The 22,749-nt window shown below is 43.8% G+C and overlaps 1 protein-coding gene across 11 annotated transcripts in view; it reads left to right on the plus strand.

Annotated features, from left to right (window-relative positions):
- The window catches only part of exoc1 (exocyst complex component 1), a 154,620-nt gene that overhangs the window by 40,053 nt on the left and 91,818 nt on the right, over positions 1-22,749 (plus strand). For all 11 annotated transcript variants that reach the window (XM_085970251.1, XM_085970241.1, XM_085970270.1 and 8 more), the window contains one exon: positions 19,951-20,083. In XM_085970251.1, the coding sequence (XP_085826377.1) occupies positions 19,951-20,083 (133 nt within the window). The remainder of the gene's footprint in view (positions 1-19,950; positions 20,084-22,749) is intronic.

A 22,749-nucleotide genomic window follows, 5' to 3' on the forward strand; every position in this document is an offset into this window, starting at 1 on the left:
GGATTGGGCAACTTTTTAGAAACCGGCAAAGGATGACTAAAAAAAAAAGAGAGAAGATAGATTATGAGAGTAAACTAGCAAAAAATATAAAAACAGAAAGTAAGAGGTATATAAAAAGGAAGAGAGTCATAACGGCACAGAAGGAGGCCATTCGGCCCATCGAGTCAGTCCCATTCCCCTGCTCTATCCCCGTAGCCCTGCAAGTTTATTTCTCTCAAGTGCCTATCCAGTCTCCCCTTGAAAACATTGAGTGTGTCCGCTTCCACCACTTCCGTCGGCAGCGAATTTCAGGACATCACCACTCACTGCGTAAAAAAGTTTTTCCTCATGTCCCCCCGTATCTCTTGCCCAAAACCTTAAATCTATGTCCCCTAGTCCTTGTACCATCAACTAGTGGGAACAGCCTTTTCCTGTCTAGCCTATCCAAACCCGTCATAATCCATTACACCTCTTATCAAATCACCCCTCAACCTCCTTTGCTCTAATGAAAACAAATCCAGCTTCTCCAACCTGTCCTTGTAGCTAAGATCCCCCATCCCTGGAACCATTCTGGTATATCTCCTCTGCACCTTCTCAAGGGCCTTCGCATCCTTCCTAAAGTGTGGTGACCAGAACTGGACGCAATACTCCAGTTGTGGCCTAACCAGCGCTTTATAAAGATTTAGCATAACTTCTTTACTTTTGTACTCAATACCTCTATTTATGAAGCCCAAGATCCCATATGCTTTGCTAACCATTCTCTCAATATGTCCTGCCACCTTCAGGGACCTATGCACATTAACTCCCAGGCCCCTCTGTCCCTGCACACTCTTTAAAACTGTGCCATTAAGTGTATATTGCCTCTCCCTGTTCCTTCTGCCAAAATGCATCACCTCACACTTCTCTGTATTAAATTCCATCTGCCCATTCTGCTAGCCTTTCTATGTCCTGTTGCAGTCGATTGGTATCATCCTCACTGTTTGCCACACCCCCAAGTTTGGTGTCATCGGCAAATTTAGAAATTCTACTCCGTATTCCAATATCCACACTTCCTGTGTCCCTGACAACTACGTGTGCAGGAAGTGTATCCAGCTGCAGCTACTGACAGACCGCATTGCGGTGCTGGAGCTGCGATTGGATGCATACTGGAGCGTTCACGATGCTGAGGACGTCGTCAATAGCACGTTTAGCGAGTTGGACACACCGCAGGAAGAGGTTGGACAGGCAGAAAGGGAATGGGTGATCAACAGGCAGCGTACTAGGCGCAGGCAGGTATTGCAGGGGTCCCCTGTGGACATTCCCCTCTGAAACAGATACACCACTTTGAGTACTGTTGGGGGGGATGGCTTATCAGAGGAAGGCTGCAGCAGCCAACTTCCTGGCACCAGGGGTGGCTCTGCTGCACAGGACGGGAGGAAAAAGAGGGGTAGAGCTACAGTAATAGGGGATTCTATTGTAAGAGGAATAGATAGGCGTTTCTGCGGCCGCAAACGAGACTCCAGGATGGTGTGTTGCCTCCCTGGTGCAAGGGTCAAGGATGGCTCAGAGCGGCTGCAGAACATTTTGGAAGGCGAGGGTGAACAGCCAGTTGTCGTGGTGCATATAGGTACCAACGATATAGGTAAAAACCGGGATGAGGTCCTAAAAGCTGAATATAGGGAGTTAGGAGGTAAATTTAAAAAATAGGGCCTCAAAGGTAGTAATCTCAGGATTGCTACCAGTGCCACGTGCTAGTCAGAGTAGAAATAGAAGGATATTTCAGATGAATACGTGGCTAGAGGAATGGTGCCAGGGGGAGGGGTTTCAAGTTCCTGGGACATTGGAACCGGTTCTGGGGGAGGTGGGACCAGTTCAAACCGGACGGTTTGCACCTGGGCAGGGCTGGAACCAATGTCCTAGGGGGGGTGTTTGCTAGTGCTCTGGGGGAGGGTTTAAACTAAGATGGCAGGGGGTTGGGAACCAGAGGAAAGGGAAACAAGGATAAAAGCAAAAGAAAGGAAGGAGAAAAACAAAAGTGGCAGTCAGAGAAATCAACAGTTTAAATCAAACATGGCCACAGTAAATAATAATTCTAATAGGTCTAAGAGCGTTAAAAAAAATAAGCCTGAAGGCTTTGTGTCTTAATGCGAGGAGCATTCGTAATAAGGTGGCTGAATTGGCTGCGCAAATAGAGGTAAACGAATATGATTTGGTTGGGATTACGGAAACGTGGCTCAAGGCTGACCAAGGCTGGGAACTCAACATCCAGGGGTATTCGATATTCAGGAAAGATAGGCAAAAAGGAAAGGGAGGTGGCGTAGCATTACTGTTTAAAGAAGGGATTAACACAATTGTAAGGAACGATATTAGCTCTGATGATGTGGAATCTGTATGGGTAGAATTGAGAAATACCAAGGGGCAGAAAACGTTAGTGGGAGTGGTATATAGACCTCCAAACAGTAAGGCGGAGGTTGGGGATGGCATTATAAAAGGGAAATAAAAGAAGCGTGCAATAAGGGCACAGCAGTCATCATGGGTGACTTTAATCTACATATAGATTGGGCTAACCAAATTAGTAACAATACTGTGGAGGAGGAATTCCTGGACTGTTTACGGGATGGTTTCCTGGACCAATATGTCGAGGAACCAACCAGAGATCAGGCCATCTTAGACTGGGTATTATGTCACGAGAAAGGATTAATTAGCAATCTTGTTGTACGAGGCCCCTTGGGTCGGAGCGATCATAATATGATCGAATTCTTCATTAAGATGGAGAATGAAGTAGTTGACTCAGACTAGGGTCCTAAATTTAAATAAAGGAAACTACGATGGTCTGAGGCGCGAGTTGGGTAGGATTGATTGGGGAATGTCACTCAAAGGGTTGACGGTGGATAGGCAATGGCAAACATTCAAAGACCGCATGGATGAACTACAGAATTTGTTCATCCCAGTTTGGCACAAAAATAAAACAAAAAAGGTGACTCAACCGTGGCTAACAAGGGAAATTAGGGATAGCATAAGATCCAAGGAGAGGACATATAAATTGGCCAGAACAAGCAATAATCCTGAGGATTGGGAGCAATTTAGGATTCAACAAAGGAGGACAAAGGGATTAATTAAGAAGGGGAAAATAGAATATGAGAGTAAGCTTGCAGGGAACTGACTGTAAAAGCTTTTATAGATATGTGAAGAGAAAAAGATTGGTGAAGGCAAGCGTAGGTCCCTTGCAGTCAGAATCAGGGGAATTTATAATGGGGAACTAAATACATATTTTGGTTCTGTCTTCACAAAGGAGGACACAAATAACCTCCCAGAGATGCCAGGGAACATAGGATCTAATGAAAGGGAGGAACTGAAAGAAATCAGTATTTGTAAGGAAATGGTGTTGGGGAAATTGATGGGATTGAAGGCCGATAAATCCCCAGGGCCTGATAATCTACATCCTAGGGTATTAAGGAAGTGGCCCTAGAAATAGTAGATGCATTGCTGATCATCTTCCAACATTCGATGGAATCTGAAACAGTACCCATGGATTGGCGGGTAGCTAATGTTACCCCACTATTCAAAAAAGGTGGTAGAGAGAAAACGGGGAATTACAGAGTGGTAAGCCTGACATCAGTAGTGGGGAAAATGCTAGAGTCCATTATAAAAGATGTAATAGCAGAGCACTTGGAAAACAGTGACAGGATCGGACAAAGTCAACATGGATTCACAAAAGGTAAATCGTGCTTGACTAATCTACTGGAATATTTTGAGGATGTAACTGGTAAAATAGATAAGGGAGAACCAGTGGATGTGGTGTATCTGAACTTTCAGAAGGCCTTCGATAAGGTCCCGCATAAGGGATTAGCGTGTAAAGTTAAGGCACATGGGATTGGGGGCAAGGTATTGATGTGGATAGAGAACTGGTTGGCAGACAGAAGGCAAAGATTTGGAATAAACGGGTCCTTTTCCGAATGGCAGGCAGTGACTAGTGGGGTACCGCAGGGATCGGTCCTTGGACCCCAGCTATTCACAATATATATTAATGATCTAGTCAAGGGAACTAGATGTAATATCTCCAAATTTGCAGACGACATAAAGCTGGGTGGGCGTGTGTGCTGTGAGAAGGATGTCGAGAAACTCCAGGATGATTTGGACATGTTGGGTGATTGGGCAGAAACATGGCAGATGCAATATAACGTGGATAAATGTGAGGTTGTCCACTTTGGTGGCAAAAACAGGAAGGCAGATTATTATCTAAATGGCAATAGATTGGGAGAAGGGGAAGTGCAACGAGACCTGGGTGTCCTTGTGCACCAGTCGCTGAAGGTAAGCATGCAGGTGCAGCAGACTGTTAAGAAGGCAAATGGTATGTTGGCCTTCGTAGCGAGAGGGTTTGAGCACAGGAACAAGGATGTCTTGCTGCAGTTGTACAGGGCCTTGGTGAGACCACACCTTGAGTATTGTGTGCAGTTTTGGTCGCCTTATCTGAGGAAGGATGTTCTTGCCATGGAAGGAGTTCAGCGAAGATTCACCAGGCTGATACCTGGGATGGCAGGAATGACGTATGAGGAGAGATTGGGTTGATTGGGCTTATACTCGCTGGAGTTTAGAAGAATGAGGTGTGATCTCATTGAAACTTATAAAATTCTGACAGGACTGGACAGACTAGATGCAGGAAGGATGTTCCCGATGGTCGGGGAGTCCAGAACCAGGGGACACAGTCTTAAGGATAAAGGGTAGGCCATTTAGGACAGAAATGAGGAATTTCTTCACCCAGAGAGTGGTGAACCTGTGGAACGCTCTACCACAGAAGGCGATGGAGGCCAGTTCATTAAATATATTCAAGAAGGAGTTGGATATATTTCTTAAGGCTAAAGGGATCAAGGGGTATGGGGAGAAAGCAGGGACCGGGTACTGAATTTGGATGATCAGCCATGATCGCATTGAATGGCGGAGCAGGCTCGAGGGGCCGAATGGCCTACTCCTGCTCCTATCTTCTATGTTTCTATGTATCCAGGTCACAGTGGCCCTAGTACTGACCCTTGGGGAACACCACTGTCTACCATCCTCCAGTCTGGAAAAACAGCCATTTACCACAACTTGCTGTTTTCTGTCCTTAAGTCAATTCCTTATCCAAGCTGCCACTGACCCACCTATTCCATAGAGTAGCTAAAGTAAACGTTGGTCCCTTAGAGGATGAGACCGGGGAATTAATAATGGGAAATAGGGAAATGGCAGAGACTTTGAACCAATATTTTGTATCGGGCTTCGGTAGAAGACACTAATAGCATCCCAATAATTGATAATCAAGGGGCTATAGGGAGGGAGGAACTTAAAACAATCACCCTCACTAGAGGAAAAAGTACTAGGCAAACTAAGGGGACTAAAGGCTGATAAGTCCCCTGGACCTGATGGCCTGCATCCTAGGGCCTTAAAAGAAGTGGCTGCAGCGATAGTGGATGCGTTGGTTGTAATCTACCAAAATTCCCTAGATTCTGGAGATGTCCCAGCGGATTGGAAAACCGCAAATGTAACTGTGTGGCGACATGCCACCATTGGACATAATCCGCTCACGGCGGCACGGACAGTTTACGCAGGCGCACTGCCGGCAGCAGCCGCCCCCAGCCGTGGGCCCTTTCCTCCGGCAGCTTGTTTCCCGTAGGGACAGGCTGCCGGGAGCACTTCCTGTCTGGGGAGTATTTAAGTGGTTGCGCGGGCTTTTTAAGCACTTGTGTTTGCTATGATGTAAATTAAAGCAGTTGTGTTCCATCAACTCTGGTCTCGACTCCCACGTTTGCTGCGGTATCTCAACAACACCCCTATTCAAGAAAGGAGGGAGACGGAAAGCAGGAAACTATAGGCCATTTAGCCTAACATCTGTCATTGGGAAAATGCTGCAATCCATTATTAAGGAAGTAATAGCAGGACATTTAGAAAATAATAATAAAATCAAGCCGAGTCAACATGGTTTTATGAAAGGGAAATCGCGTTTGACAAATTTACTCGAGTTCTTTGAGGATGTAATGAGCAGGGTGGATAAAGGGGAACCAGTAGATGTAGTGTATTGGATTTCTAGAAGGCATTCGATAAGGTGGCGCATAAAAGGTTACTGCACAAGATAAGAGCTCACGGGGTTGGGGGTAATGTAATAGCATGGATAGAGGATTGGCTAACTAACAGAAAACAGAGTCGGGATAAATGGTTCATTTTCAGGTTGGCAAACTAACTAGTGGGGTGCCGCAGGGATCAGTGCTGGGCCTCAACTATTTACAATCTATATTAATGACTTGGATGAAGGTTCTGAGAGTACTGTAGCTAAATTTGCTGCTGATACAAAGATAGGTGTTGAAAGCAAGTTGTGAGGAGGACAGAGTCTGCAAAGGGATATAGATAGATTAAGTGAGTGGGCAAAAATTTGGCAGATGGAGTATAATGTGGGAAAATGTGAGGTTATCCACTTTGGTAGGAAGAATAAAAAAGCAAATTATTATTTAAATGGAGAGAGACGACAAAATGCTGTGGTACAGAGATCTGGGGGTCCTCATACATGAAATACAAAAAGTTAGCATGCAGGTAGAGCAAGTAAATCGGATGGCAAATGGAATGTTGGCCTTATTGCAAGGGGGATGGAGTATAAAAGTAGAGAAGTCTTGCTGCAACTGTACAGGGCACTGGTGAAACCACATCTGGAGTACTGCGTGCAGTTTTGGTCTCCTTATTTAAGGAGGGATATACTAGCATTGGAGACATTTCAGAGAAGGTTCACTTGGTTGATTCCTGAGATGAAGGGGTTGTCTTATGAAGAAAGGGTGAGCAGGTTGGGCCTCTACTCATTGGAGTTTAGAAGAATGAGGGGGCTTGACCGGGTAGATGCAGGGAGGATGTTTCCCCTCGTGGGGGAATCTAGAACTAGGGGGCATAGTTTCAGAATAAGGGGTAGCCCATTTAAAATGGAGATGAGGAGGAATTTCTTCTCTGAGGGTCGTGAATTTTTGGAATTCTCTACCCCAGAGAGCTGTGAAGGCAGAGTCATTTAATATATTCAAAGCGGAGATAGACCGATATTTGAGCTACAGGGGAGTCAACGGTTATGGGGAGCGGGCGGGAAAGTGGAGTTGAGGCCAAGATCAGATCAGCCATGATCTTATTGCATGGCGGAGCGGGCTCGAGGGCCAAATGGCCTATTCCTGCTCCTATTTCTTATGTTCCCCCCACCCCCCTCCCTTTCTCATAATGAATTATTGTTGGTTGCTGAGTTAATGCTGAATGCACCTACCTCTGCAATTCTACTATAGAATTTGAAAACATGTACTTAAGATGCACACGCTAGTCATGGCATTGTACTTGGGGAGTCAAGACTAAGTGTAGTCCTGGCGGGATTCGAAGCCAGGTTATATTTGTACCATTTCGTAAAGTCATACATTTTGCATTTTTCCTTATTTTTATGTAATCCCATTACAAATACGTGCTGCAACAGGTATGATGGAGGGAAGGTATAATTACAATGTGACAAATTTACATAGGCAGTTTCCATTATAATTATGGACATAAGAATTTATAATGGAATAAGTCGGTAGGAGATATGCACAGATGTAAGATTTTTAATGTATTATTGCTCAATGTCTGTGGCGTTGCATATAGACCAAGACCAAGTGTAGTCTTCAAGTGAAGCAACGTTAGAGGGGGATAATTAAACCAGGGTGTTGCAGGCAGAATTTAGTCCTCATTTTAAAGTCATGCATTCTGTCCTTATTTTCATTATAAATTCCTATGTCTACATTTATAATGGATAGTGCCCATATTAAATTCTTATGCTGTAATTGCACTTCCACTGGTGGGAGGGAATAATTACAGCATGATAAGTTTACATAATAAATGTGGACATAAGAATTTAAGGGAAAAAGTTGCTAGGAAGCACATGCAGGTATAAATTTTAAATATATTAAGAGTCTATTTCCGGTGGCATTGCACACAGTAAGTCAGTGTGGTATTATTGCCTTGCATGTGTCAGGAAGTATCATTAAAGGCACTAATTGGAAAATACAGGGGGCATTTGTAACAATTATTTATTGAGGTTGATACTTCAGGATCCTATTGAATGCAAACTTCAGCCTGGACACAGTCCTTTGGGAATGTGCCGAAGACTAAAGGATGCTTCGGTCTTTCTAATCAATCTTCATTGTCAGCAAAATCTCAATATAAATTAAGCACGTGGCATAGTTTTCCTGCATGGTTCAAAATTCCTGGGCATGCAGTGGAAGGAGATCCTCAGGCTCATGTGCAATATCTTAGAGAGGCCTTGGAGAGGGTGCAGAGGAGATTTACTGGAATGCTACCAGGGATGAGGGACTTTTAAGTTATGTGGAGAAGCTCCTTAGAGCAGAGAAAGGTTAAGAGGAGATTTGCTGAGGTGTTCAAAATCATGAACCGTTTTGATAGAGTAAATAAGGGGAACTGTTTCCAGTGGCAGAAGGATCGGTAACCTGGGGACACCGATTTAAGGTGATTGGCAAAAGAACCAGAGGTGACATGAGGAAACATTATTTTGCACAGCGAGTTGTTGTGATCTGGAATGCGCTGCTTGAAAGGGTGATGGAAGCAGATTCAAGAGCAACTTTCAAAAGGGAATTGGATAAATACTTGAAGGGGAAATATTTGCAGGGATATGGGGAAAGAGCAGGGGATTGGAATTAGTTGTATAACTCTACTGAAGAGCCGGCACAGGCACGATGGCCTGAATGGCCTCCTGTCCTTTATCATTCGGTGATTCTATGATCCAGGACCAAACTGTTTTAATGGCAAAAAGGGAAAGCAGCTACAGGGAGATAAGGCTCCAGTCTACATCTACCTGTCGCTGAGTACTCTGGAAGGAGAGTCAGCCTCACCACAGGCGATGCTGAGAGGCTCGTGGATAGCACGTTTAGCGAGTTGTTCACGCCTCAGGGTAGGGCAGCACAGGGGGTGACCATCAGGCGGAGCAACAAAGGCAGGCAGGTAGTGCAGGGAACCCCTGCGGACATCCCCCTTTCAAACAAGTATACCGCTTTGGATACTGTTGAGGGGGATGACTCACCAGGGGAAGGCAGCAGCAGCCAACTTCCTGGCACTGGCGGTGCTCCTGCTGCCCAGGAAGGGGGGAAAAAGAGTGGGAGAGCAATAGTGGTAGGGGATTCTATAGTAAGGGGAACAGATAGGCGTTTCTGTGGCCGTAGACGTGAATCCAGGATGGTTTGTTGCCTCCCTGGTGCCAGGGTCAAGGATGTCACTGAGCGGCTGCAGGGCATTCTGGAGGGGGAGGGTGAACAGCCAGTGGTCGTGGTCCACATTGGTACCAACGACATAGGTAAAAAGAGGGATGAGGTCCTGCAGCAAGAATTTAGGGAGCTAGGTGAAGGATTAAAGAGCAGGACCTCAAGGGTTGTAATCTCTGCATTACTCCCGGTGCCACGTGCTAGTAAGTATAGGAATAGGAAGATAGAACAGATGAATGCGTGGCTAAAGGGATGGTGCAGGGGGGAGGGCTTTAGTTTCCTGGATCACTGGGTCTGCTTCTGGGAAAGGTGGGACTTGTACAAGTCGGACGGTTTACACCTGAACCAGAGGGGAACCAATATCCTTGCGGGGAGGTTTGCTAGCACTGCTGGGGGGGGTTTAAACTAACTTGGCAGGGGGATGGGGTACAGAGTGGAGCTATAGTAGGGGGTGATTTACAGCCAAATACAGAGGGAAAAGCAAGTCAGCTGGGAAGGCAAAGCAAATATGTGAAGGCAAAAGAGAATATGGCAGGGCTGGAAGGCATTTATTTTAATGCAAGGAGTCTTGCAAATAAGGTGGATGAACTGAAGTTGTTGTTGAACACATGGGAGTACGATATTGTTGCTATCACGGAGACATGGTTGAGGGAGGGTCAGGACTGGCAGCTCAATATTCCGGGGTATAGAATCTTCAGGCGAGACCGAGGGGGGTGTAAAAGGGGAGGGGGTGTTGCAATATTAATTAAGGAGTCAATTACTGCTGTAAGGAGGGATGATATATTAGCGGGTTCCTCTAATGAGGCCATATGGGTAGAACTTAAAAACAAAAAGGGGGCAAGCACTTTGCTGGGAGTGTACTATAGGCCCCCAAACAGTCAGGGGGAGATAGAGGAACAGATATGTAGGCAAATCTCAGAAAAGTGCGAAAATAATAGGGTAATAATAGTGGGGGATTTCAACTTCCCCAATATAAATTGGGATAGTCAGAGTGTGAAAGGCTTAGAGGGTGCAGAATTCTTAAAGTGCATCCAGGAGAGCTTGTTGAGCCAACATGTAGAAAGTCCTACAAGAGAGGGGGCGGTACTGGACCTAATTCTGGGGAATGTAGCCGGGCAAGTGGTGGAAGTGTCAGTAGGAGAGCATTTTGGCGACAGTGACCACAATTCGGTGAGATTTAAGGTGGTCATGGAAAAAGACAAAGACGGCCCGGAAATAAGGGTTCTAAATTGGGGGAAGGCCGATTTTAATATGATAAGGCAGGATCTGGCCAAATTGGACTGGGAGCAGCTACTTCTAGGAAAATCCGCATCAAAACAGTGGGAGACTTTCAGAAGGGAAATAGAGAGAGTACAACGCCAACATGTTCCTGTAAAGGTCAAGGGTGGGACCAACAAGCAAAGAGAACCTTGGATGACAAGGGATATACAAAAATGCATTAGAAATAAAAGGGGGGCTTTTGGCAGTTACTAAAGACGGAAGAAGCCCTAGAGGAGTATAAAAAATGCAGGGGCATACTTAAAAAAGAAATTAGGAGGGCGAGGAGGGGCCATGAAATAACACTGGCGAGCAAAATAAAGGAAAATCCTAAGATGTTTTATAAGTATATTAAGGGCAAGAGGATAACCAGGGAAAGGGTAGGGCCCATTAGGGACCAAAGTGGCAATCTGTGTGTAGAGCCAGATGATGTAGGCGGGGTTTTAAATGAATTTTTTGCATCTGTGTTCACTATGGAGAAAGACGATGCAGACATAGAAATCGGGCAAGGGGACTGTGACATACTTGAACATATTAGCATCGAGAGGGAGGAGGTGCTAGCGGTTTTAGCAGGCCAAAAAGTGGATAAATCCCAGGCCCGGACGAGATGTATCCCAGGCTGCTGTGGGAGGCAAAGGAGGAGATTGCAGGGGCTCTGACACAAATTTTCAGAACCTCTCTGGCCACAGGGGATGTACCAGAGGACTGGAGAACAGCTAACGTAGTACCATTATTCAAGAAGGGTAGCAGGGATAAACCAGGGAATTACAGGCCAGTGAGCCTAACATCTGTGGTAGGGAAATTATTGGAAAAAATTCTGAGGGACAAAATTAGTCTCCACTTGGAGAGGCAAGGATTAATCGGGGATAGTCAGCATGGCTTTGTCAAGGGTAAATCATGTCTGACAAATCTGATTGAATTTTTCGAGGGGGTGACTAGGGGGGTGGATGAGGGAAATGCTGTGGATGTGGTTTACATGGACTTCAGTAAAGCTTTTGACAAAGTCCCGCATAGGAGACTGGTCAAGAAGGTAAGAGCCCATGGGATCCAGGGTGCCTTGGCGCGTTGGATCCTAAACTGGCTGAGTGGCAGGAGGCAGAGGGTGATGGTCGAAGGTTGCTTTTGTGACTGGAAGCCTGTGTCCAGTGGGGTACCTCAGGGATCGGTGCTGGGTCCCTTGTTGTTTGTGATCTACATAAATGATTTGGATGAGAATGTAAAAGGTATGATCAGTAAGTTCGCAGATGACACGAAAATTGGTGGGGTGGTAAATTGTGAGGAGGAAAGCCTCAGGCTACAGGACGATATAAACGGGTTGGTCAGATGGGCGGAAAAGTGGCAAATGGAATTTAACCCTGAAAAGTGCGAGGTGATGCATTTTGGACGGACAAATAAGGCAAGGGAATACACAATGAGTGGTAGGACCCTAGGAAGTACAGAGGGTCAGAGGGACCTTGGTGTACATGTACATAGATCCCTGAAGGCAGCGGAACAGGTAGATAAGGTGGTTAAAAAGGCATATGGGATACTTGCCTTCATTAGCCGAGGCATAGAATATAAGAGCAGGGAGGTTATGATGGAGCTGTACAAAACGCTGGTGAGGCCACAGCTGGAGTACTGTGTGCAGTTCTGGTCGCCTCACTATAGGAAGGATGTGATTGCTTTGGAGAGGGTGCAGAGAAGATTCACCAGGATGTTACCTGGGATGGAGCGCCTCAGCTATGAAGAGAGGCTGGACAGGCTGGGGTTGTTTTCTTTGGAGCAAAGAAGGCTGAGGGGGGACCTGATTGAGGTGTACAAAATGATGAGGGGCATAGATAGGGTAGATAAAGAGGAACTTTTCCCCTTAGTAGGGGGGGTCAATAACAAGGGGGCATAGATTCAGGGTAAGGGGCAGGAGATTTAGAGGGGATTTGAGGAGGAACTTCTTCACCCAGAGGGTGGTTGGAATGTGGAACTCAATGCCTGAAAGGGTGGTGGAGGCAGGAACCCTCACAACATTCAAGAAGCATTTGGATGAGCACTTGAAATGCCATTGCATACAAGGCTATGGACCAAATGCTGGAAAATGGGATTAGACTGGACAGGGATGGATGGGCGGCGCAGACACGATGGGCCGAAGGGCCTCTTTCTGTGCTGTAAAACTCTATGACTCTATGACTATGAAAATCATTTGGCCCAACTGTGTTTATGTTCCACACGAGCCTTCTACTGCTCTTCATCTAACCCTATCTGCATAGCCTCCTATTCTTTTCTTCCTCATGTGCTTCCACTTAAATGTATCTATGCTATTTGCCACAACTACTCCTTGTGGTAGCGTGTTCCACATTCTTCCCACTCTCTGGGTGAAGAAGTTTCTCCTGAATTCCCAAATGGATTTATTAGTGATTATCTTATATTTAGGACCTCTAGTTTTGGACACCCCACAAGTGGAAACATTTTCTCCACATCTACCCTATCAAACCCTTTCATTATCTTAAAGACCTCTATCAGGTACTGAAGGAATAATTTTACTAGTCCTAGCCCCTTTAGGGCTAGCCCAGATCAGGCGTATTCCTCAGACGTTCACTTTCAACTAAAGTTTGAGGTAGCCGAATCCTAAAGACGCTTAATTGGGTCTAAAGGACTGGACCATCTCTCCCTAAAGGAAAGGAACAACCTGAAAATGTTACCGTCCTCCAGATAGCACTTTTAATAAGTTTAGCTAGGGAATTCAGGAGAAACTTCTTCACCTAGAGAGTGGCAAGACTGTAACGTTCCGGTTACTATGAGGGTCTGGAAAACTCCCCCAGAATTCTGCAACTCCTCACCAAAGAGTGTACAGAAAAATTGAGTTTTGGGGGTTTGATACAGAAGTCTTATGTGAGACAATTCTAAAAATATATAGATTTATTAAAGAACCGACATGCAGTTTACAGTTGGTGAGTCAATCGCAACATTAACAGTTCCAAAAGGAGAAAACTTACAATCCTATTATCAGAGAACCTTCGTTTCAAATCTTAACTTCTCTGCAGTTTTACAGTTCTTAAAGTTCTATTCAGGATATCCACCAAAATCAAATATCTTTGATCCCCGAGGTACAAAGAGTTGGAGACTTACTGAGCCGCCTCTGAAGCCGAGAATCACTTTGCCCCTTTAAGCGAGTCTATTATCCCATTTGAGAGTTCAATATTTATGCCCTTTTCCAGTGGTATTTCCTTTAAGATTTTCTGCTGATGTAAGCTAATTATCTCTAGTCATTTTTCTGCTGACCCCTGCAATTCTTAGTCACCTCAGCTGGTAGCATTATAGAATTATGTCTCTTCTCTAGGTGTTCTAAGTTTACCATAAAAAAACGGTGTTACAGCAGGTGTGTTTTTTACTTGATGTCATTTTTACGAAGGCAGATGTTTCTTACTTTTATGTGCTTCTTTACGTGGTGTAAATTAGAACACCTTGTACAGGGTGAACCATTGTCTCATTCCAAAAGGTTCAGCCTACCGGAGCCTTTAACCTTCTGTTTCAATAAGGTTATTGATTCAGTGTCAACAACTATCTTATCTCTACAGCCAGAATGCTTTCACAGCTTTTTCATAGTTCGGTTTCTAGAATTCCAAACCCAGTTTGTCATGTTTTAATAAGGCCAGAATTCTTTCATAGAATGGTGTATTTTTCTGAATAGGTTATATGGCTTATTCCTTCACAAGGTCACCTCTCAGCCTTCTGAGAGGAAAGAGCCCCAGCTTATTCAGCCTTTCCTGATAAGTATATCCTTTCAGCTCTGGTATCATCCTGGTTAATCTTTATTGCACCTTCTCCAATACCTCTTAATCCTTTTTATAGAATGGAGATCAGGACTATGCACAGTACTCCAAGTGTGGTCTAACCAAGGTTCAATACAAGTTTATATAATTGCTCTGCTTTTCAATTCTATCCCTCTAGAAATAAACCTCTGCTTGGTTTGCTATTTTTATGGCCTTATTAACCTGCATCGCTACTTTTAGTGATTTGTGTATCTGTACCCCTAGATCCCTTTGCTGCTCTACCCCATTCAGGCTCTTATTATGCAAGCAGTATGTGGCCTCCTCATTCTTCCTACCAAAACACACCACCTCACCCTTATCTATATTGAAGTTCATATGCCAATTGCACGACCATTCTGCAAGTTTATTAATGTCTTCCCGTATTTTGTTGCATTCTTCCTTTGTATTAACTAACCTCCCAATTTGGTGTCGTCTGCAAATTTTTAAATTGTACTTCTGATTCCTGAGTCCAAATCGTTGATGTAAATTGTGAATAACAGTGGTCCCAGCACCGATCCCTGTGGAACACCACTTCCTACCTTTTGCTAGTCTGAGTAGCTACCTTTAACCCCTACTCTCTCTTTTCAGCTTGCTGTCCATACTGCTACCTATGCTCTGACCTTAGTCATGAGTCTACAATGTGGTACCTTATCAAAGGCCTTTTGAAACTTCAAATCTATTACAACTACCGTGTTACCCTTGTCTACTATTTCTATTACTTCTTCAAAGGATTCAATAAGGTTGGTCAGGTATGGCCATCCCTTTTGAAATCCGTACTGACTAATCTATTATTTTCTATTTCTAGGTGTTTTCCTATTACATCTTTAAGTAAAGATTCCATTATCTTTCCTACCACTGCCAAGCTAATTGGTCTATAGTTCCCTGGACTTATTCTATCTCCCTTTTTAAATATAAGAATAGCATTAGCTGTCCATCAGTCCTCTGGCAGTATTCCCTTTTTGAATATATATATATTTAATATATATATGTAATAGTACCTCTGCTATCTCTCCCTAACTTACTTTAATATGCATGAATCAATTACCTCCCCCTTTCTATCTTAAATGCCTTTATATCTTTTTAATCTGTTCTTCTAATGTCGTGCCCACCTTGTTAGTCTCCCTGGTAAATACTGGGGGAAAGTAACTATTCAATATTTCTGCCATTTTGCTGTCAGTGCCTGGTAAGTTTATTTTGTGCAGCCATTAGTGACCCTATCCCTATCCTGATTTTTCTTTAGTTATTTATGTGTCTATAGATACTGTTTCTTTTTTATATTCCTTGATCATTTAATTTTGTTGTTCCTTTTTGCTTTCTTAATTTTTTTTAAATTCTTTCTTAACCTCTTCATATTCCCCTTTGTCATCCTCTCCTTTTATTGTCTATGTACTTAATGTATGCCTTTTCCTTTAGTTTCAATTTTACCCATGGCTCTTTATTTATCCATGGTGTTTCATTATTGGCTAGTTTGTTCTTGGTTTTCAGTGGCATATATTTCTCCTGAATTCTTATCACATTTTTAAATATTTCCCACTGCTGATCTCTTTGCCTGTCAATTTTTTTTCAACTTTACCTTCCTTAGTTCCATTCTCATCCCTTCAAATGAGCTTTTTTCTAATTTATTACTTTGGTCTTTGTCTCGTGTCTTTCTTAATCATTATTTTAAACCTTATTATGTTATGATCGCTGTTGCCTAGATGTTCTCCTATGCTTACTTCTCTTATCTGCTTTGGCACATTTCCCATTACTAAACCCAGTAGTGATTCTTGTCCTTTGGGCTTCTTGCATATTGGATAAGAAAGGAGTCCTGAACACGCTGTAAAAACTCCATTCCTTTTTCCTCTTTCCATACCTCCTCTTCCCAGTTTATTTTGAGGTAGTTGAAATCTTCCATGATTATTATTCCATGTCTCTTGGGAAAAGCCACTGACATGAGGACACAAATTAAGCAGTTGGTGGTTAATAATCTTCTTGCATAATGTCTAGAATTTCAAGGTGGCTGGTACGACACAAGTTGCCCTATGTAAGTCCTTCCACTACACTTAAAACAGATGCCTATTGTATAGCCAATGAAGAAACACTGAAATTTAGGATAACAACTGTTGGAAGGCATTAACTAGTGGCATGCTCCTATATTCAGAGCTCGGGGCTTACCATGATTGGGTTGCATAGAGGCAAGCAACTGTTACTTAAGCTCCACATCTCCAACTGGTGGAACCATTGCATAATAGGATATGTCATGTGTCCATGTTGTGGTTTGGAGGATGCACTCACACATGTTATGGTGAGCTTTGCTCGTGAGGAGCACATGGTTCCTGCTGTCCATCTAAATTCAAACTGCAGCTTGTCAACTAGAGACTATCCTTCTGCCCATGGGAAAGCAGGGAAGTATGTGAGATTTATTGGGGGTCAGGATTGCTCCACAATGACATGTCTGATCATTTCACTAGAACGATACCAGGGCTAAAAGGGTTAAATTATGAGGCCAGATTGCACCGACCAGGCTTGTATTCCCTTGAGTGCAGAAGATTAAGAGGTGACCTAATTGGTGTGTTTAAGATGATTAAAGGCATTCATAGGGTAGATATAGAGAAACTATTTCCTCTTGGTAGGGAGTCCAGAAAATGTGGGCATAATAAAATTAGAGCTAAGCAATGCTCCCTTTAGCAGCTGCGCAGCTGTCTGGAGGTTCCGTGCAGCCGGCTCACTGGCTTTTGAATGGAAAAACCACACATGCACGGAAATTTGAATGGGCTGTGCAGCCCATTCAAGGGGCTGCGCACCCAAAAAAAATTGAAGGGAAAATTGGAGCCAAGTCATTCAGGCATGATGTCAGGAAGTGGAAATCTGGAACTCTTTCCATGCTGCCCCCTCCCACTGAAAAAAACTGTTGAGGCTAGGTCAGTTGAACATTTCAAAATTGAGATTGATAGATATTTGTTAGCTAAGAAGATTGCAGGTGCCCAAACTATAATCTCCCAAAGTTCTCTCGATTCAGGAACCGTTCCTTTACATTGGAAAATTGTGCATGTCACTCCGCTATTTAAGAACCATGAGAGGGAAACCTGGGAATTTTTGACCAGTTAGCCTAATATCTGTTGTTGGGAAAATAACTAGGATAGGGTGACTGAACACCTTGCAAATTTTCAGCTGATCAGAGAGAGCCAGCATGGATTTGTAAAAGGTAGGTCATGCCTGACAAACCTGATTGAATGTTTTGAAGAGGTGACTAAAGTAGTGGACAGGGGAATGTCTATAGATGATATTTATATGGACTTCCAGAAGGCATTTGACAAAGTCCCTCATAAGAGACTGTTAACTAAGGTTGAAGCTCATGCAGTTGAAGGCAAATTATTGACCTGGTTAGGAAATTGGCTGAGCTGCAGGAGACAGAGAGTAGGGATAATGGGCAGGTACTCTAATTGGCAGGATATGACCAGTGGTGTCCCGCAGGGATCTGTGTTGGGGTCTTAACTATTCACTGTATTTATTACCAACTAAGATGATGGGATCTTCCGTAAATGGCAATTGATGCTAGATCAATTGTTAATTTTAAATCTGAGGTTGATAAGATTTTTGTTAACCAAAGGAATTAAGGGATATGGGGCAAAGGCGGGTATATGGAGTTAGGTCGCAGATCAGCCATGATCTCATTGAATGGCGGCACAGGCTCGAATGGCTAAATGGCCTACTCCTTTTCCTATGTTCCTATGAACAGAAACCCTAAAGGCAAGTGCAAATTTCCAAGTCGCCTGATTTGGAGCTTCTTAAACATAATAATGGATTTTTACATGAATCAGATAAACATAGAGAGAGAGGAAGTATAAAGAGGTTTAGCATCTTTGAAAGTAGATAAATCGCCAGGCCCGGATTAAATGTATCCTAGGCTGTTGAGAGGCAAGGGAGGAAATAGCGGAGGCTATGACCATCATTTTCCAATCCTCTCTGGCTACAGGCGTGGTGCCAGAGGACTGGTGGACTGCTAACGTTGTGCCATTGTTTAAAAAGAGAGAAAGGCATAGACCAAGTAATTACAGGCCAGTCAGCCTAACCTTGGTCGTGGGAAAATTATTGGATAAAATTCTGAGGGACAGTATAAATCATCATTTAGAAAGTCATGGATTAATCAAGGACAGTCAGCATGGATTTGTTAAGGGAAGGTCATGTCTGACTAACTTGATTGAATTTTTTGAGGAGGTAACGAGGATTGTCTGAGGGTAGTGCATTTGGTATAGTCTACATTGATTTTAGCAAGGCTTTTGACAAGGTCCCACACGGCAGGTTGGTCAAAAAAGTAAAAGCCCATGGGATCCAAGGGAAAGTGGAAAGTTGGATCCAAAATTGGCTCAGTGGCAGGAAGCAAAGGATAATGGTCGACGGGTGTTTTTGTGACTGGAAGGCTGTTTCCAGTGGTGTTCCACGGGGCTCAGTACTAGGTCCCCTGCTTTTTGTGGTATCTACCTATGATTTAGACTTCAATGTAGGGGGCATGATTAAGAAGTTTACAGCTGATACAAAAATTGGCCGTGTGGTTGATAGTGAGGAAGAAAGCTGTAGATTGCAGGAAGATATCAATGGACTGGTCAAGTGGGCAGAAAAGTGGCAAATGGAATTAAATCTGGAGAAGTGTGAGGTAATGCATTTGGGGAGGGCTAACAAGGCAAGGGAGTATATAATAAATGGTAGGCTACTGAGAAATGTGGAGGAACAGAGGGACCTTGGAGTGCACGTCCACAGATCCCTGAAGCTAGCAGGACAGGTAGATAAGGTGGTTAAGAAGGCATACGGGATACTTTTCTTTATTAGCCAAGGCATAGAATATAAGAGCAGAGAGGTTATGCTTGAACTGTATAAAACACTAGTTAGGCCACAGCTGGAGTATTGCGTACAGTTCTGGTCACCACATTACTGGAAAGATCTGATTGCACTAGAGAGGGTACAGAGGCGATTTACGAGGATGTTGCCAGGACTGGAGAATTTTAGCTATGAGGAAAGACTGGATCGGCTGGGGTTGTTTTCTTTGGAACTGATGAGGCTGAAGGGAGACTTAATTGAGGTGTATAAAATTATGAGGGGCCTAGATAGAGTGGATAGAAAGCATCTATTTCCCTTAGCAGAAAGGTCAATAACCAGGGGGCATAGATTTAAAGTAATTGGTAGAAGGATTAGAGGGGAGTTGAGGTGAATTTTTTTCACCCAGAGGGCAGTGGGGGTCTGGAACTCACTGCCTGAAAGGGTGGTAGAGGCAGAAACTCTCATCATATTTAAAAAGTAATTGAACATGCACTTGAAATGCCGTAACCTGCAAGGCTTCGGCTATGGAAAGTGTGATTAGGCTGGATAGCTCTTTTTTGACCGGCGCAGACACGATGGGCCGAATGGCCTCTTTCTGTGCCGTAAATTTCTGTGATTCTATGATTCAGATGCCCGTTAAATTTATTGCCTGAACTTAATGGCATTAAGTAACGGGTTAATCCAAATAAATTCCTGTGTTGCCATTCTAAACTGCTGGAAATGATACCTGAATCCAACATTGTGGGATTATTTTTAACTTAAAATCAGTGTTTCATCTGCCAAATAGTTTGAGGGGCTAAACTGGTCTTGCAAACCAAAAGAACTGATGCTAAGTTGCACTCTAGATCTAATTCATGTATTTTATGCCTTTGCGAGATTCAATGTGCAATGGTATCTACATTTTACACATGCTTATTTTGCAGAACTATTTGGACCTATCCAAAGGCCATATTAAAGCCCTTACAGATGGGGATCTTTCTTCTTCTAAAGGTATTGAAGCATGCACCAATGCCGCAGAGGCCCTTCTGCAGTGTATGAATATAGCCCTTCGACCAGGTATTGTAACTAAAGTTTTATAATATATCTACTTAATCTTTTTGTGTATAAATAATTATCAACCAACTATTTTATTTTTAATATTTTGTTGCATTACATAAAGCATAGAACAGGAAAAGCCTATTTAGCGTATGAATTCTATTCTTTCCACAGCACAAGTTGCCTAATCATGGACCCCACCAAGTTTAATCTGAGAAGATACTGGCCCAGAAATTCGGGTCCCAATGCGTGAGTACGCTCTGGGTACTCACGCGTAGGCCCAACGAAAGTGCCGGTTTCGTGCATGCACTGCGCATGCGCGGGAAACCGGCACTTCTGTTCCCCTGAAAGAAGGGGTTGTCAGGTGGAACGTGTGCGCCGGAGAGGCAACGCGTGCGCATCGAACTTACGTTTTTTTTTGCAGGGTTCTCCGGGAGGGTAAGTCTCCAGCAGTTACACTTTTTTAAAAAGCAGGCGCAAGGCCTGCTTTTAACAATGTAAGTGGTGAATTAATTAAAATTAAAAAAAAATTTCCACAGGTTTATTATTTTTAAATACTTTAAAGAAAGGTAAGTTTATTTTTAGCCCCGTTAGAAAATGTAAATGCACCCGCGAGAAGCCTCCGACCCCAATTTCTGGGCCATTAAAACCTGTATTTTTCAATCCAAACAAGTTACTGTAAATAAATGGTATTTCCGTGGTTCCAGAAACCCAGCAATCATCACATTCCTGCTGCCTGGCCTGCTGAGTATTTCCAGCATTTTCTGTTGTTATTTGCTGTCTATACTTGTCCTCACAGCTACTTCACTCCTGTTCTTGCACTGCCACATATCTAACATGGGAAATGTAGCAGTGTATGAACTGGATACCATGGCCCGCATTTTCCAATCTGAGGCTTCCTGCGGGCGGATGCCTCCAATCTGGAAAAAATCTACGAACTTACCTGCTGGCTTCGTAGGTCCCAACACTTCTGCTCCTGGGCCTCTCCTGGTGTGCGTGCGCAGAGGCCCAGGTATCCCAGGGGTGCAGGCAGTTCGCAAACGTCCCTGGGATCACGTGGGCCATGGGAAACCATTCAAAGGGAATCCCCCTTCACACTTTTGATAGGCCTCTCTGCGTAGACATGTCAAAAGTATGAATGGGGATCACTCAAAAAACACACTAAAACATTAAATCATTTTTTTAAACCACATTTAAAATTAGTTAAAATTACATTAAATTAAATATTTTAAACAACAATTTTTAATTTTTTGAAAAAAATAATTAGTTATTTAAAAAAATTATAAATGAGTGGGGAAAAAAAATATATGTTTTAACTTTTTTAAACTCTTATGCTGGTAAAATCAGGCCTCACACCTGCTTTTATCAGGCGTAAGATTTTTAAAGGTTTTCAGTGGGCGGAGGTTGTGCAAAAAGCGGAATTCTCCACCCGCAGAGGCCCTTCTCCAGGGCAAGCGGATGATCTGTCAAGAGGATTCTTGACAGATTGGAAGTGCCGGTTTTCAGCGCATGTGCTTCGCATGCCTGAAACCGGCACTTGCGAGGCCCCTACGGGGACACCTCGTACACACCCCGGGGGTTCAGAAAATATGGACCCATGTCTTTTGCACATGCCCTCAAGAGTACCCTTCCAGTCTTCTGGGAGGTGGAACTGATTAACACTCTGGTGAGACAAGGTCAATGCAAAATCAAGAAACTTGTTTATTTTGCATAATGCACATGTTGGAGCTGCCTAACCATGCTCTGGTTGCTTTACTGTGTTTGTTGCTCCTCAGCCCACGAAGCCTGGCTTGGTTCCTGATTCTACCACCTGTCTGGGGGTTGGTCAGTAGAACTGTCAATCAAGCTTGCTACCCTCCTCCAAACAGTAGATTCCTAACAGATTACCCTGGCTGTCGCACATTGCACCCCATCCATTCGCCCCGATGCTGCAACCCTCCAGGAAGTCCAGGGAATCTTGGAAAATGAACATCTCCCCATCCACCATGATCTAAATAACGTCCCTCACCACCGCTTGAAGTCGCGCAAGCCCTTATGGACCCACCACTTAACCTTCGACGATGCAACTTTAACCCTCATGATGCTTGGAAAGCCGAATGGAGTTCACACGAAGTCACAAATAAGCACCTCGTTAAAGACCTGACATGGAAGATCCCTGGCTTCGATCTTCCGCAAAACATATGGGCAACCCGGTTTGTGCAGATGCGGATACTTGATGCACAAATGGGGAATTAAAAACTCTCCAGTATGCAACTGTGGTCACGCAGAACAGACCATGGAACATATAACGACACTGCCCGATTTACAAATACGAAGGAGGCATCACAGCAATACACTCCACTACTCCTGTAGCAATTACCTGGCTTAACCACCTAAATGTGAAATTATAGTTGTTGCTCTACATCTACAGCAGCCATATGAAATAGTAGTAATCGCGGCAACTCAGATAAACAGGGTCATCCCAACCGTAATAGGTGTGGATATTTGCTAGGAACTCTGAGGTGAGATAACACCCCTCCCCAGGTGCCCCCAAATGTCCCAGATCACAAGGTTCTTGGTTTTGGCTCATCTGGCTTTACTGCACAACTCCTTTTTTCTAGCCTTAGCTGCAAACTGGACTTTACCCCTTTGTGGATTTATTTAAATTAAAATGCAATGGCTCAATATAATATTTTAATAACAAGATA

This window comes from Somniosus microcephalus, chromosome 2 (genome assembly GCF_052327205.1).
Source record: "Somniosus microcephalus isolate GS21.2 chromosome 2, FLI_Smic_1.0, whole genome shotgun sequence".
In the NCBI taxonomy this organism is placed as follows: Eukaryota; Metazoa; Chordata; class Chondrichthyes; order Squaliformes; family Somniosidae; genus Somniosus; species Somniosus microcephalus.